The sequence below is a fragment of the Heloderma suspectum genome, chromosome 11, assembly GCF_057233095.1.
Source record: "Heloderma suspectum isolate Gila_16-S chromosome 11, 16-S_ref, whole genome shotgun sequence".
Classification (NCBI taxonomy): domain Eukaryota; kingdom Metazoa; phylum Chordata; class Lepidosauria; order Squamata; family Helodermatidae; genus Heloderma; species Heloderma suspectum.
The window spans coordinates 41369833-41386200 of record NC_139468.1 but is presented as its reverse complement, the minus strand read 5'-3'; the positions used below and the strand labels follow the sequence as shown (position 1 = coordinate 41386200).

The window sequence follows — 16368 nt, the reverse complement described above, 5'->3', positions numbered from 1 at the left end:
GGGACCCTTGAAAGCCTAGGTAATGGGGGAGGGGCGAACCAATTGAAAGAGCACAAGCAGGAGAAGACGGGTCCCTTCGTTCTCGCTTTAAGTCGGAGCAAGGGCCTGGACGGGGTCCCTGCCACGGACAAGCAGAGCGTGCATACGGCGGGGCAGACGAGCGTGGGAAAGCTTAGACCGTCTGAAGGAGGCCGCTCCCGAGACAGGTCCCATCACGCCATTCCACCTCGTAGGATCTCCCCTGGCCGGCAGCGGCTCCCCGACTCGGCCCGAGCCGTTTCGAACTGGAGCTGGGAGAGACCCTCCTTCCTTCCGCCTGCTAAGCTCACTCTCCAGTTCCGCACGACTTTCCACCCGCGTGTAGGGCTACGACATCCCCTCACAGGTTCGGTTTCAGACAAGACGCAGGGCGAGAGACTTTGCCGGCAGCGACCAAACGGTGCTTGCCCCATTCGTCGGTGACGCGTTTACTTTTATTTTATTGATCTACTTGGGAAACGCAAACCACGTTGGACGCTCAACATCGTCAGTGCCCGCGTCGCCCCGGAGGAATAAATTCAGCGCCGGCCAGGCGGCCCGTTGAAGTCCGTTGATTTGTTCAAAAGTCTGATTTTATTAAAGAATAAAACGAAACGAAGGAAAAAAAATCACCTGACAGGACGGGCATTTTCTCCAGGAACCACAACTGAACGTCCCGGCCCTGAGGGCCCCGCTGTTGGCGAAGGGCTCAAAGGCGCCCCGGGCCCTCGTCCGAAGCGGCCTCTTCCTTTAAAGTGCTGTTATACATCAACCGTTTACAAGGGATGGTGGTCAAGGTGGGAGAAATAAATAGACAGCATAAAGAAACCAGGAAAGAAACAGCCAGATAAGAAACAAAACGCAACCAAGACTGGACCAAGAGAGGGAAAAAAATCACAGTACGCTTCTATCCATTGCACATCGCCACTTTGATGGGCCCCTCCCCGCCCCCGCCCCAGTCTGAGCGAGGGGGGAGAAGCGGGCGCCCAAGGTGGAGGGGGCCGGAGGACGGCCAGGTATCGGGGCAGCGGGGGGGGAGACCTCCCTCAAGGTAGAGGATCTGGCGGCCTACTCCCCCCCCCTCGCCCTCCGCCCCCCCCCCTCCAGCGGCTCTCCTCCCTCTCTGAGGTCTTTGAATCTGCAGACGGGCCCAATCCGATCGGCGGAGCAATCCGACGCAGCCTCTATTTACACGGCAGGGAAAAGGGCGCGCAGCTCACTCCGGATTCCCTCTTCTGTCTGCCATATGTACACGTGTCTTCTTTAGATTCGGACATGGCTTGTGTCTTGCGGGCGCTCCTGCCCTGTCCAGGATTTCTTGTGGGGAGGGGCATTGTGACCCGCACCCCTACAGCAGCGGCGGCTTCGGCCCAGACCTTGGCGGGCTCACTGAGGCAGCAAGGGGGGCTTGAAGGAGCAGTTGCCCGTGCAGTGGCGGGGGGTCAGCATTTTGCAGGAGAAATGGTGCAGCGCGTCGTGTGCCTCTGTGGGGCGGGGGGGGCGACAAAGAGAGAGAGAGGCGTCAAACCCGGCAGCCCCAAGTCCAGGCGCCCAGCACTGTTCCTCTGTCCAAGAGCCCTGCCGGAGTGAGGGGTGCGTGTGATGCAAATGCTCACACACGCACCCCTCCCAGCACGCCTCTGGAGCAACGGGGCGCCGGGTGGAGGCGGGGGGCAAATCCCTGGGAAACCCATCTCCTCCCGTCTCGAGAGCTGCGCGCCTTCCCGCGGCGATGCGCACCTGCCTTGACCTGTCTCCCGCAGCCCGCCCGCCCGGCTCTCTCGCCGGCCTCCCCGCCGACCCCGCGCCAAGGACATCGGCCGACGGAGGGCCAAGGGGCAGCGCTGTCCCGGGCGCGACCGCCCCCCGCCCCGCGCGGCACTGCTACGGAGGAAGCGCGCGCAGGGGGCCGCAGAGCGACCCCGCCACGAGCCCTGGGACCCGGCGAACGGGCCGGCCCGGCCCGGCCCGGCCCGGCCCGGCCGGCGGGCGGGCGGGCGGCGGCACGCAGCGCGCGAAGGGCTGCGATCGAGCACAGAGGGCGGCTCGTTACTCCCACCCGCACTGCGCCCCGGAGCTGAGCACCATCGAATGATCCTCATAATCGACCTATGGGAATCAGTGGGCGCAATAATGGCCACAGTCGACTGAACATCTCGATATCTTCGTGATGGTTGTTGCTATCAACAGCTATATTGATGCTAATGAGGCCAGTCCGCGGCAGCCTTTTGGCAGGCTGGGAAGGGGGCACGAAACCGGCGCCGGAGCGGGCGTGGAAGACTGATAAGAACGCGGGGGGGATGCTGAATGCTGGATTCTGGGAAGCGCCCCCCCCCCGTTCCTCTCCACCCCGACCAACCTTTTAGCTTCTGTTGAATGGCATAGCGAGCTTTCCTCTCCTGGTCCAGCTCATTGCACAGGGTATCTGGAAAGCAAAGGAGGAGAGGTTGGGGGCTGGGGCTGGGGCTGGGCGGGTCTGCCCCCCCGTCTTTCAGCGCCCAAAGACAAGAGAACCACCAGACATTCCTCGCCTACACTTTGGCAGCCGGGGTTGCTGGGGGTCAGATTGCAGCCGCCCCGCCCGCAGCCCAAGTGGCCGGCGGGGGGTGTCCTCGGAAGGAGCTTTGCCGAGGCTGGGCCTCGCGGGCCTCGAGCCAGGATCCCCTTGCGGCAGGGGAGAGCTGAAGCCCGGGAGGGGGCGGCGCTGCCTTGGAAAGAGGCCGAGGCACTGTGGGCTGGGGGAGTCGGGGTGGCGCGTTGCATTGTCGACGGGGACGGATCGGTGGCTACTCTTGGCTCGGCTCGGCTCGGCTCGGCTCGGCTCGGCTCGCTCGCCGTCACGGCCGGGCTGATGGCGGGATGCGAAGGGGCGAGTCGCGGGGGGAGACACCCCCTCCGGCCAGGCGCTCACCCCGCACGATCTGCAGCTGCTGCACCATTTCCTCGCGGTAAGAGAGCTCCCTCTTCATCTGGTCCTGGAAGTTATCTGCGGGGGTGGAAAGGCGGCGCTCAGGGGATTCGTCCTGCCACTCCAGGAAGTCCCCAGGCGGGAAACCGGGCACGAAAGCCAAGCGACCCACCCGCAGCGGGCTTGCAGAAGGGGAGGGGCACACTTTTCCCGGGTCTGCTAATCCGGATTAACTGGTGGGGTCCGCCCCCCCCCCCCGCCACCTCCAGGCACGCCGAAAGCATGTCCTCTGCGCGTTTTTATGGCATTCCAGGTTCCTGCTGCTTCTACATGCCCAAGCCGCGGGTGCCGGGTGCTAGAGATGGGGGGGGGGCGCGGTGCGGGGCTTCCTTCGAAGGCGCAGGGGAAGCCGCCGCCGCCGCCGCCTGATTCGAAGGAGATGCGGAAAGGGTGTGAAGGCGACCCAAGGACCAGTCTCCCATCGGCTCCCATGAACTGGCTGCCGCCTCTCCTCCCTAAAGTCCTGGGAGGCGGAAGAAGGGGGGAGGCAGCACGATCAAATAAAAGTGACCCCCGTGGAGCCCCCTCCTCGCCATAAAAGTTCCCGGTCGGAAGGAAACGCATTGAAAAGATTTCGGGAGTCGCTTCCTAGATCTTTGGATCGCTGAACCCAATATTATTGGGCGTGGGAGGCCTGGGTGGCTGTGCCACCCCCCAGCTAAATTTAAGCCGTCTCAAACCCCTTTGCTTCCCACGGGAGAGAGCGATTTCCGTTGATCCGCTAACGAATTACGCTAAAGGCTGGCCCAAGGGGCGGACGGAGGCGGTAGATGGGTATCCCACTTCGCATTTCTTGCTTTGTTGTTCCCGGCGGTTTTAAGATGCCATCGTTCCATTGAACACTTCAGTGAAAGTGGTTTCTTTAAGTGAAAGGGGCCACCCACCACCCACCCCCAAATTAGGAGGCCAGGCACTGGGCCCGTTGCTTGGGAGTGAAGCCCGTGGCTTCCGAGGGAGCTCACTTGGAAGTCGCGCGTGAGCCCAGAGGCGCCAGCCTAAAACTGCACGCCTGTACACACTTACCTGGGAGTCAGTCCCACTGAACTCAGTGGGAGTACTTCTGAATAGGCATGGATCGGATTACAGAGACTGGAAATGAAGCGTTAAGACGTCTCCTCTCCTCCCAGCCCCGTGGCGAGGGACCGGGCGCCTTCTACGGGCGCCGGCTTCGCAAAGAGCCAGGAGGCACCTCCCAAGGTTGGGAAGAGTTGACCCATCGATTAGCGAATTAATAATCGATTGGCTGATTGATTGCTCAGGAGATGGCGAGGGCCTCGCACCCCAGGCAGAAGAGGCGCTCTCCACGGGCGAAGCGTTTCCTTTCCGCCCTGCGATTTCTCGCAAAGGTCCCGCATCGCCTCCGGCCAGGAGGCTTAGGGAGAAGCGTCGCTCAGAGCGGCGTCCGGCCTAATGGCAAACGGGCTTCGGCCGCAGAGACAGGCGCCTTTGGAGAGGGCCATTTCCCCCAGCGCCTCGGGCAGCTCCCGGCAAACTTCCCCGCTGAAATCCACCTTTTGACCTGGCAGCCGGGAAGGGCAGCGCCCAGAGCTCTAGGCCCGAGCGAAAGTTGGTTTCCAGCCCTTGCAGAAATAACCCGCGACGGCGACGGAAGGAGAGCGAGCGAGGGAGGGAGAGAGATACCTTTGAGACTTTGGAATTCGCGCTCCAGTTTCTTCCGGACTTCCATCTGTTCCAAGAGGAGCTTTTGCAACTCATCTGTTAGAAAGAGAAGATCTTGGGATGAGCCAAGGGGTGTGTGGGGTGTGTGTGTGCGTGTGTGCTAATCTCCTCATGGCCAAGGGGGAAGGTGGCTCCTACCGCCAGCACGGGAAGCAAGCCAGGCCTGCTCACCCCAGAGAGCCCAATCAGGGCGCAGACTCGGACGGAACAAGGCCTTTTAATTCCGTCCGAAAGAATGCAACTGTCCCAGGAACGGCGGGGGCGCTTTCCAAAGACAAAATTAAATATTCCATCTCCATACATCTAATGGCCATGCCGTCTGGGGATGGTGGGAGTTGTACTCCAACACAAGGCTAGTTTGGGAAAGGCTGCCCTGGTTCCAGGACTGAGCATGCAAGCCTATGCACGTTTGCCCAGAAAGAAGTTCCACCGTGGTCAGTGGGGCTTCGCTCCCAGGTAAGTGTGCAGGGGGATCGCGGCCTTCGACAGCGAGAACCCAGCTGCAAAAGCTGAAGGGGGAAGAGGCGGAGAGAGACTGGTTTGCTTCCAAATCCTTCCGTAGATCCTTCATCCTGTGCAGAAGACATCGTCGCTCCTGCTTTGACACTTGCAAATTAATAATAATAATAATGGAAATCCCCCTCCCGTTTTAAGAGTCGCCATAAATTACACACCACCCCGCCCCTACGTCCTAAACATCCACAGGCCCCGGGAACCCCGAAGCGGCTAAACTGCCCGGGAGCGCTGGGAATGACGTGGAGCTAGTCAGAGAGCGCCCCGAGACCAGGCGAGACGGTGAGCGACACCGGCGCCGCTGCGAGCCTGTCCACCGGCAGGAAGGCCGCGGGCGGGCCTGGAAAGGGGCGTGAAGAGGGGCGCGCGGTGCGGGGGGAGGAGACTGAAGAGAGGCAGGCAGCTCTCGGCAGGTGGCTACGGAGCGTCTGGAAAGGGGCAAGAGAGAGGCGCTCTGGAGAGATCGCAGCGACGGGAGCGCGATGGACAGACAGACAGACAGACGGACAGGCGTTTTCTATCACGGAATGGCCACCTTTTTGTTTGTTTTTGAAAGACTGAAAATAGCAGAAAAGAGAAACGGGGCCGATTCCCTCTTCGTGGAAAGTCCACCGCCCAGCGATCATACCTGTTGTTGGTGTTTGACCGATGGCGTCTGGGCACAAACCCTTCCTTGCACAAGAGGCTCCCCGCCCCCCCCCCGCGCACAGCCCCCCCCCCGCCCTTACCTCTTGCCAGGTTGCCAATGTCCTTCTCCCCCAGTGGCGTCCCGGTGACGTCGATGCTGACCACGTCGTCACCTGCACCCCGAAAAGAAGGGCAGAGGGTGGAAGTCCCGGCCTCGCTGGCATCAGGCAGCCAGTTCTGCCCCCCGCCCTCCTCCTCCAGGGGGAGGGGAGGAGCCCAATGCAGGAGACCTCCTCCCCACCCACCGCTCCGCGTGAGAGAGCAACGACCCTGCTTGGAGGAGGCTATGAAGAAAACTAGAGAGCCCCCTCCCCGCCAGGGTACAAAAGGCATCTTGAGAGCCGTCGCCCCTGCCGGCACTTCCCTCTCGGATCAATAAAAGGGCTGGATCACACCTGATGGCTCATCACGCGATAACTATAACGTCAAATGACGACATACACGTGTGAACCGATCTGACGTGATCAATGTTTAACAGCGCAAAGCGAACTTCCGTTTCACCCCACATAACCTCAAGCGCTGTGCTTTTCTAAGGCGTCAGTTCACACATAGCTCGGCCAATTACTCGATGTTCAGTGGTCACATGCAGAGCAATCGAGTTAGGCACACGCATGTGTGAACCAAGCTTTCCTTAGCACTGCCATTGCTTCCAGATACATCCTTTTGCACAGTACGAACATCTCCTCTGTGTCCTGCTGGGGCCAATTTTCTTTGTCTTATTGTTTTATTCATAATCTGTAACTGTGCCTATATAGCGATCGACTTGCCTGTTCTATTATTTTTTCCAGCATTAACAGCATCATAAAGTGTACACCACCGGATTAAAAAGTTAGACATGAACCTGACACTGTTGGAAATGGAGTCCCTCATCTAATGGACTCTTTCTTCCTCCTCCATAAAATGAGAATAAGGATGACCTCAGGTAGTCAGGACAAAACTATTACAGATGACTTTGAAAATTAAAAGTGGCCCCCACCCATTTAAGAGGAAGTTCGTGGCTTCCCAGAAGAATGTGTCTGCTTACGTCCAAAATAAACACCAGCTGATTAATATGCATGTGTGAATGGCCTATAACAGATATAAACACCACAGCCAGGATCTGGATATTGCCTCAAATGCTTTTCTTTTGAGCCCTTGATTCCTACGACCAGCGAAATGTGATTAAGTCTACAGTGACCAACACAAGAGAAATAAAAAGAGTTTTGTGGCAACTTAAAGGCTAACAAATTTATTCTGGCATAAGGTTTGTTAGTCTTAAGTTGCCACGAGACTCTTTTCGTTGTTTTCGCTGCAGCAGACTAACAGGGGTCTTGCTCTGGGAAAAGAGAAATCACTCGAACTGCATTCCCGTTTGAAACATGCCACGGCTGAAGTGGTTTCCAGATCGCCTGCCCCTCTGTGGCAATACGACCTGCAGCACGCTCACTCCGAAAGAGGGGCCACTAGGCCAATGGGTCCCACTACCCAAGTCAGTGTGGATCGGACTGGCGCCTTCAATTAAGCCTGCAACGGAGTTATCCAACAGAAAGTCCCATTGAATCTAGCGGGATTTACTTCCGAGTAAACCTCTTTGGGATCGGTTTGTAAATGGGTTTAGGGGTCAGATGCCACAAAGGTGGTGGACTCAGGCAGAAGAGAAATCTCGAAATAGCTCGATGAGAAGATGAAGGAATCACCCTTCTGCGTTAACCACAGATCGCGTTGAAGGAGGTAGGTTTGGTTTGCTCCAAAAGCCGCTGAAGAATGGAACGGGCCTTTCCACAGCCAAATCCCGCTGCTATTTTGCGCGTAAAATTTATCACCGAAATTACAGAACCTCGTGGACGGGGGCAGAAAGAAACCCAGCGACTCGAGGCCTTTCACTGTAAGGACGGCTTGATTTGCGACAGCATCTCGTGTCTCCCCCCCCCACACACATTCTTAAATATTTATTTACCCGGCGCTTGCCCAGTCTCCAGATGTGCTGAATCGCACCTACGCTCACCGGGGGATTCTGGGGGCCCTGGCCTAACACCTGGGTTGGGGAAGAGCCTGTTCCTGGGGCCTCAGATTGCGTCCGGGGTCTGTCTTTCTTTTAATGGAGGGAGGGCTTTTTATTATTTAACTTCCGGCCAAATATTTCGAGCTTCAAAAAGGTGGAATTGTGCTAAAGCCTCGCTGTCCCCTCCCCCTTTCTTTCACGTTCTACCCTTTGGGAGTAAAAAACTTTAATCTGCGACTTGAGAGGAAAACTAGGAGGGGCCCCGAGGCGGCGGCTGCAGCTCAGCGGAAGCGTACAATTGTGCTGGCTTGCGGAGGGCTCTCATCTGGAACTTGCTTCCAAAACTTGGACGCGCAGGCCTAGGGCCGGGCTGCTTTCATAGCTTTTCACCCCCAGCCATATGGCCTAAGCACCATTTGCTCGGAAAGTAAGAGCGTTCCCAATAAATGACTTAGTTCCCAATAAAATGCTTCGGGTGGCAGCTCCTTCCCCGCCAAGCAAGCCCCGCCCGCGGTTAAGAGAACGCAGGTGAAAATAGGGCGAGGCTTGACCACCCACTAGAAACATAGACGGGCGTACAGAAGTTCAGTGAAACCTCTGGCTAGAATATTAGTCAGAGCAGAAGAGGTTGGATCCCTCCACTACCTTGATATCCATCTTGTCCTAATCTTGTTGTTTTCGGGGCTACATCACACCAGATGTCCCTCCAGATCCAGGCCATGCATCATTCGCTAACAATCCGCATCGAGAAACGCTTCTATCCCCTCCCTTTTCAAATGACCAGGAGCTCCTGATTCTCTCATTTCCAGCAGGACGAGCAAGGGCCCCTCGGTGCTGCTTGACGCCCCTGGGGAGGTCTCCTTGAGTGCAGCTGCTGAGATGAGCGGGGATCTTTCAGATCCAGGGACAGTCCGCCGGGTGGGGAAGAGGCTGGGCGGTGCCTTCTCCAACCTGGTGCTCTTCGGGTGGCTTTTCGCATTGCCCATCAGCCCCAGCCAGCCTGGCCAATGGCTAGGGATGCTGGGAGTTGTAGTGCCAGACATCTGGGAGGGGCAGGTTGGGGCAGAGCTCCCCACCACCACTCCCCAATAGCCTCGCCCTGGCCTTGCTCTACTTTTCGAGATGGGCCCCTGCGGGGCAATGGGCGCCTTTATGTAGGGGTGGGGTGCAGGCCCCCCCCCCCGTGTTACCTCGGTCGGCGTGAGCTGGGCTGGCCTGAGAGACGCTCCTTTGGTTCTGGAAGGATTTCTTGCTCTCCAAATCCTCAGCTGTAGAATGATTGTCTTCTTTATCTGGTTCTTAGAGAGAATAAACCGATTTTCAAGCACAAGCAACGAAAGTATGAGCCTGATATACCCTTAATTACATAATTAAGGACAAAGTCCTCGTTACAGCCTTCTTAGGGGACAGCCTAATCGCCTCACCGAGGAAAGGAGCTTGCTGCTTCGGAGGCTTTCATCCCAGCGCCCCCCCCCCCCAACGCCTCCTTCCTTCCCCAAGCAGCGTCCCGGCTGCCCCCGCTCTGAACTGGGCAGCGCCTGCCACCCCTTCGATGAGCAGGCCACCCGGGGAGGCAGTTGGCACAGATCTGGGGAGCCGAGATGCGTCTCTGTGAGGCGGGGGGGGGGGCAGTAAGGCTTCCCGCCCCCTTTGGACCAATGTCAGCAATATCCCAAGGGGGAATCTTGTGGGAACGTGGGCGACCAGGAACAGTGTCCCAGTGCCGCCGCCGCGCAAGGCCCCGTTTGTGGAAGGAAGCGCCTGCGCGGCCACGAGCCCTTTCCCCTCCTTTGGGCGCAGGAAGGGAGCCTAGCGAAGCAGGCGGCGGCATCCAGACTGGCAGGTGGGCGGGGGCCCTGTGGGTGGCCTGAAAGGACCCCCGCTTCTCTGGCCAAGTAAAGACGGGCGACGTAAAGACTTGGAGACCCCCAAGCAGGCCGTTCTTAAGCGGGCTGGAGGAAAATCGCGGGGCACTTCCACGCGCCCCCCCCCCCCCGCACTGAGGCTACAGGCTCCCTTTCGCCACGTGGCGCGCTCTCGCTCTTTACCATTCCTCTCCGGGGTGCAGAGGTACGCGGTGGCCTGGGGGGGCAAGGGGGCGCTGCTCTTGAGAGCTTGGGCGCAGTCCTCCCTGTCGTGGGCGGGGTACACCTGCAAAAGAAACAGCCTGAGAGGGCCGTGAGGACGTCTCCTGCCCCCGTTTTGGGGGAGGAGATCGGAATCCCTCAGAGGCGCCCGGTGCGGGGCGCCCCACCTCGAGGGTCCCTCTGCTCCCGAGCCCACCGCCCTGGCACATTTTCGGCAATCTCGTGGAAAGGGAACGCCCCCTTGTCATTTGGGGAAGGGGATGCTTTGTCAGGAGGGCCAAAAGGCCTCTTGGGCTGCCCAGGAGAAGCCGCCGCAGCAGCGGAGAGGCCTCATTGTGGGCGCTCTCGAGAAAAGGCGCCCCTTCCAAGGCACCCCGGAATGCCAGAGCTTGTCACGGCCTTCAAGGCCCCCCCCCGCCATCACCCCCCCTCGTCACCCCCTACGTCTTCCAGCTCCTCCAGTTCAGCAGTACTTTAATTCCAGACCGGGGGGGGGGGGTGTCGCCTGTCCCTTTCTGTGCCTTGCCGGGGCTTGGGTCCAAAGAGCCAGCAGCAGGGGGGCGGATTTAAGGGAGTTACTAGGGGGCTGCTTTGGATCAACTCTCATCGCAGGGCGAGGGGCTCAGGGCCTGTGGGGTAGGAGAGAGAGACCCACTTCCAGTCCTCGAGTCCTGCCTGAAAAATCCGGAGGCGCTCGAAAAGCGGCAGTCGCCGGGGGCGGGGGGTGTTCGGCTGGCAGCCTGTTGATCCCAGGTCATATTATATTAGTTCGATTAGGCTTTCATCCCCCCCCCCCCACGCATAGATGATTCTCCCGCTTGTCGGCAGTTTTCCGCGGTGGGGGGGGTGCACCGCCTCGCTCCTGGCACGCGCGCTTGGCGGCGGATCCCCAGCTGGCCTCTTTCCGACGACTCTCTGGCTCCCTTGGTAGCTTTTGCGGCTGGATCTCCAGCTCCTGTCCTCCCTATCCGGATTGGGCCTGCGCCAAAGGGGCCCGTGCAGGAAAGCGATGCCCCCTCCCCAGAATGGTGGCCTTTGCTTTGACGCCGCCGCGCCCGCTCGCAGTTGCGGCATATCTGGGCCGGGGTGGGGTGGCGGGTTCCTCCGGCGCGCTCGTTTCGTGGCCGGGCTCGCTCCTGCCGCGGAAGCCAGCATGCCCGCGCGCGGCAGGGCGCCAAAGGCCGGCGGGGCTGGGATCTGTCCGTGGTGCTGAAGCGAGCCAACGGCCGGCGGGGCTGGGATCTGTCCGTGGTGCTGAAGCGAGCCCCACGCCCCGCACGGGACAGGCAGAGCGGAGACCGGGGGGGCTGCGTCTGTCTGGGTGGTGTGCAGGGCGGGGCCCCCGCGCCGTGGGGCGCCCAAGGCTGGGGTTCGGGAGGCTTCACGGGTCGGCTGCTTGCTACAGTTGGGGCCTTCGCCCGGTCTACACGCTGGAGCATCGGGCGGGTTCGGGGTTGGGCGGACCTCGTGCGTGTTAGATCGCGAACGAGCGTGCAGACTCAGGAAGGCGTGCCCGATTGGCGCTTGGCGCCCTGGTTTTGCACGCCAGCTTAAGCAGACACGGAGGGCCTTGCAGGATCAGACCGTAGTGCAGGAGTCCCAGCAGTCGGCAGGCACTGGAAATTGGACTAGACTCATCTAGACCCCCGTCTGCTCACTCCTGGTGTGCCCCCCCCCGCTCCGGGACAGGGCGGCCTGTGCCCGAATCGTTGCTGGCAGGGGCCTTCAGCAAAACACAAAAGGCAGGCTCCCCAAACCTCCTTTAGCAGGACCGGTGGACTTGGGAAAGGCTTCCCCCAAAACGGCCCCCCTCCTACGAAAGCTCCCTGCCTCCCCCTGCTCCCCGGGGGCCAGGGGCCCACTCTTCTCTCTGCTTTCCTCCGAATCTGCCCTGGTGTCTCCCCTCCGCGATCCTTCCTCGGAGCGCAGTGAATCCTCCGGCTGCCGCTGTCCCTCCCCCCGCGGCCCCCTTCCACGCTTGCCAGGCGTCCGGGGCCATGCGCTCCCGGGCGGGAGGCCGGGTCCCGCAGCAGCGCCGGATCCTCCCTCCGCTCCACGACAGAACGGGGCCTGCCTGCTCCTGGAGGACTTTCCCCAGCGGGGCCTAGCGTGAGGCGAGCCGGCCTGGCCCGGAGTTCCTCCCGGCTCCCCCCCCCCTCCTCGCACCTCATAGCCGCCCCGGCTGCCGCTCCTCTCCGGGGGGCTTCCCGCCGGCTCAGGCGCCTTCTCCGCAGCTTTCTCGGCTGCTGCCAGGCCGCCGCCCGGGACTGCCGGAGGCTCCTCCGACGGGGGCGAGAGCAGCTGCTGCGGCGGGGACGCCTCCTCCTCCGCCGCCGCCTCTTCGACGGGCGCCTCGTCCTCGTCCTCGTCCTCGGCGAAGCGGTTGGACTCCACGTCCACCTCGGGCTCGTCCACCGTGTCGTTGCCGGGCGAGAGGGAGCGGTAGCTGGAGCTGCCCTCGCTGAGGAAGTCCGGGGAGAGGTAGCCCGGGCAGCCCCGGGGGCCCCCGTAGGCCTCCCGGGTCCCGTACAGCTTGGCGATGCTCTCCGCGTCTTTCACGACGGGCCGGAAGGCCGAGAGGTAGCTGCCTTTCCGGGGCAGGGGCAGCGGGGCCAGCAGCGCCTCGTCGCCCGAGCGCTCCTCTTCCCCGACGGCCGCGGCGGCGGCCCTGGAGAGGGCGCTGGCGCACCGCTCGCCCTCGGCGGCCCCCGCGCCAGAGCCCTCCTGCGGGGTGGCGCTGCCGCGCTCGCTGCCCGACGGCTCCGAGCCCTCCAGCTCCACGTGGCCGTGGCCGTGGCCGCGCAGTCCCAGCGGCTCAACTGCAGCTGCCGCGGCGGCTGCGGCGGCCGCCACCACCACCGCCGTGGCGGCCGCTTTGGCCTGACTCTGGGCGGGATAGGGCGGCACCGGGAGGCTGCCCGAGGCGGGCCAGAACATGGGGAAGGACGGGTAGACGCCGCTGTCCTTGGCCGAGGCGCCCGGCTGCTGCTGCTGCTGCGGCTGGGGCGGGTGCGGGTGCGGAGGCCCCCAGAACATGCCCTGCGGCAGCCCTCCAGCCTTGCCCGGGTCGCCCCCTCCAGCTCCGCCCAGCGAGTCGTCCTGCTTCTTGGGGCACAGGCCGAAGGCGGCGGCGGGGAAGCCGTAGGGCGGCGGGAAGAGAGGCGGGGGCAGCTTCTGCAGCATGCCGAAGCCCTTGCTGGGCACCGGGATGACCGGGTAGCTGCGCACGGCGGCGGCGGCGGGCCCGTGCGCCCCGGCCGGCAGGCCCAGCCCCCCGCGCTCGCCGGGCGGCTCGTCGGCGCCGCTGCAGCGCAGGCTCTTGTGCACGGGCGCCAGGTCGGCGGCCGCGGCGGGCGGCGGCGGCGGCGGCTGCAGGGCGCTCTTGGCGGCCGCCGAGGCGCCGCCCGCGCCGTGCAGGGAGAAGGTCCGCTTGCGGGTGCCGCCGTTGAACATGGCCTTGACGTCCTCCCAGGCGTGGCTCAGGTCCTCGGTGGCCGTCTTGTCGCTGAGCTTGAGGTGGCGGCGCCACGAGTTGAAGTTGGCGGCGTCGGGCTGCGTGTACTTGGCGTCGGGCGTGCGGTGCGAGTGGAAGATGAACTTGTTGGGCGAGAAGTACATGCTGCAGTAGCCGCACTTGATGCACTTGGCGCGCGAGCTGTTGTAGCGCGCCGGGATGAAGCTGCCGCGCGAGCCCCACGCGCACTCGTGCACCACGTCGAAGGCGAAGTTCTCGGGCAGCTTGGGCGGCTTGTGCTCGCCCAGGAAGGACTTGCACAGGCGCTCCGCCTCGCGCTTGGTGATCATGCCGCAGCGGCGCGACGAGATGGGCATGGCGCCGGCCCGCCGCAGGATCTCCAGCTGCACCGGCGTGCACTGCACGCACGTGATGCCCAGCGCCACGCGCCGGTTGTGGATCTCATTGTAGCTGTAGTTCTTGAGCAGCGTGTTGGAGATCTGCGCCAGGCACAGCCGCTCCTGCCCGTCGATGACCAGCGACACGATGGGCACCCCGTACAGCGACGTCTCCCCGACCTGGTTGGGCTTGAGCGGGCTGGAGCCCGAGTACGGCTGCAGCTCCTGCTTGGAGTTGGGCGACGACGAGGAGGAGGAGCCTGAGTCTCGCCCCGTCCCCAGCTGACTGGCGGCGGCGGCGGCGGCGGCCAGCGACTCCATCTCCCCGCAGACGGCCGAGCTCCTGCGGAGGGAAGAGGAGGGGAGGCGCTCAGAGGCAGCGGCCGCGCAGACGGGCCTGCCTTGCGGCGGGGGCGCCGGGGCGCGGGCGGGGCGGGGCGGGGCGGGGGCGCGGGCAGGCTGGAGCCCCAGGTGCCCCGTCCGGCCCCAGAGAGGCGGGCGCAAGAGTCCGGCGGCGACCGTCCCTGGCCTCGGGGGAAAGGGCCCCGTAACCATCCCCCGTAAGGTGCGGGCTGCGGGGACCCCGGCAGAAACCGGCCCCTCCGCCCATGAGCCACTTGGAAAGCCACGAGACGCAGGCAAAGAGGGCAGCCAATGCCGCGGGGCAGCGGGGAGGGGCCCTTTGCCAGGGGCTCCCGGGCGGGCCCTCAAGGGCGGCTTCCAAGAACAGCGGCAAGAAGGGCGACACACACCGACGTCCCGGGGCGCCACATGAAGGAACGAACGCCTGGGCAGGGAAGTCCCGGGAGCCGTCTGGCCGGAAGCCCCCGGTTCCCGATGGCTCACCCGCACCCAGCACTAGACCCTGTCGGAAGCCGCGAGATACATGATATCGATATGTCACCTCTGTCTGTATCTCACCTTTGTCTACATCTCCCTTCGAAGATGGTCTGTTTTTAAGCCACGACTGGGGAAATGGCCATTGTTCCAGCGGGAGGGGCGGGGGATGCTTTGATTAGAACAGCCCGCAATTGTATTTACACGTTAGAGGAGCTGTCCAGCGAATCGGGGGCCAAAGTGCCCGCTCCCGCTGTAGCTGACCAGGCCGGGGCTTAAGGGAACGGCTGGTTTAAATACACTCACCGCCTTTCTCAGCCCGAACAGTAATCCTACCCAACATGGTGCCAGATGTATTTAACCCAAAATGCAGGGTCCCTCCTGTTCGCAAGGACTCCCCCACTGCCAAATCGAACCAGGAATGAAAATTAGGAAAAGATCCAGAACCTTCCAAACTACACGGGGGGGGGGGGAGCCGAAAACCCAGTCCGAGATACTTTCATTCCCCCCACCCACCCCCGCCTCATTGCGACTCTGTAATTTCTAAATAGGGTTGATGGACTAGACCTGAAAGTAGTTGAGCATCCGTGGAAAGTCCCCCCTCCCCCGCTTTTCCTAATGTCTTTACAGGAGATTAGGAACAAGGCAGATTACTTAACCGTGCCAGTTAAAGACTCCACCAGCACGTTAAAGAAAATAACAAATGGGGGAGCTGACCAGAAGGAGACCCTGAGCCAAGCCAATGAGCTTACCTAAACAGGATCTCCACGGATTAAGTAAGAGGCTTTCGTTGTAATTACACAAAATAGTCCAAACGGTTGCGTCCCTCTAAAATGTGAATACAAACTTCTCATTCTTCTCCTCCTCCCTCAGTCTCAAATCTCTTTCCCCTTATCTTCGATTCTCCCCCACCAAAATCAAATAAGCAACAACCAGATTTTAACCAGAAAACTGATTTTGAAACAACAACAAAACAACGCAACAACAACAACAAATTTACACATTCACATACAGATTAATTACATTTCCTAGAGGCATCGATGCGCAAAGAAAGGAATGCTTCTCTTTGCTTGTTTTTATTTATTTCTCCTATGGAAAAGTGACCAACCCCCAACAGCCGGTCTCCGCCGCGGAGCCTCTATGAAAGCCAGAGCGAACGCCGAAGCGAAAAGAAATATTCCGCTACCACCGCCGCACACCCATGCAATGAAAATAAAAATTGCACAGACAACCCGAAGTATGTAAAAAGCGAGGAAGGCCGAGAGACGGAGAGGCATAAAAGCGACGAACGACCCAGGGGAGGGCAGGCCGGGCTGGCCAAGGCGCCGCGCGGAAACCGGGAGCCTGCGGGAAGGAGGAGCGGGGGCGACAGAGCCCCTCGCCTCTGCGGAACCAGCCGCGGCGCCCGCCCGGGGAGGGGGCAAGGAGAGGCGACCCCCGACCCCGCCGGAGGGCCGAGGCGAGGGACAATCGCTTACCGTTGCCAAGGGGCGACTTCCCCTCGCCCCAATCCGGCAAGAGGCAGCCGGGCCGCAGGAGCGCTAGGCGCGGCGCCCGAGCCCCCTCGCCCAGGCGCGGCGGAGTTTCATGGAGGGGCGTCGAGGCGGGCTCCTGCCCTTCGCCGCCGTCCTCCGGGTTGGAGAGGCAAGCGGGAGGCTGGCCACATGGCCAGGCTTGCAAAAAAGCGAGAGAGGCGGGAGGAGAGGCGGGGGGAGGGGGAGCGGAGGAGGAGGAGGAGGAAGGAG

At 61.7% G+C, this 16368-nt stretch overlaps 1 protein-coding gene across 1 annotated transcript; it reads right to left on the bottom strand.

The window, feature by feature from the left end:
• Window positions 1-1404: 1404 nt before the first annotated feature.
• Window positions 1405-14341, bottom strand: SKOR1 (SKI family transcriptional corepressor 1). The gene is made up of 8 exons (XM_084816384.1): window positions 12101-14341; window positions 9896-9998; window positions 9038-9145; window positions 5908-5979; window positions 4628-4702; window positions 2930-3004; window positions 2378-2443; window positions 1405-1502 (listed from the first exon to the last, which is right to left on the bottom strand). Exons 1-8 carry the CDS (start codon window positions 14339-14341, stop codon window positions 1405-1407), a joined length of 2838 nt encoding a protein of 945 aa, XP_084672510.1.
• Window positions 14342-16368: the final 2027 nt, after the last annotated feature.

Excerpts from the sequence above, each read along its gene's own strand:
- SKOR1 (XM_084816384.1), bottom strand. The coding sequence starts at position 14,341 with ATGGTTACGGGGCCCTTTCCCCCGAGGCCAGGGACGGTCGCCGCCGGA. Across the intron at positions 9,146-9,895 it reads CTGCACCCCGGAGAGGAATG|AACCAGATAAAGAAGACAAT; the intron begins GTAAAGAGCGAG and ends ATTCTCTCTAAG. Across the intron at positions 1,503-2,377 it reads CATTCAACAGAAGCTAAAAG|AGGCACACGACGCGCTGCAC; the intron begins GTTGGTCGGGGT and ends CCCGCCCCACAG.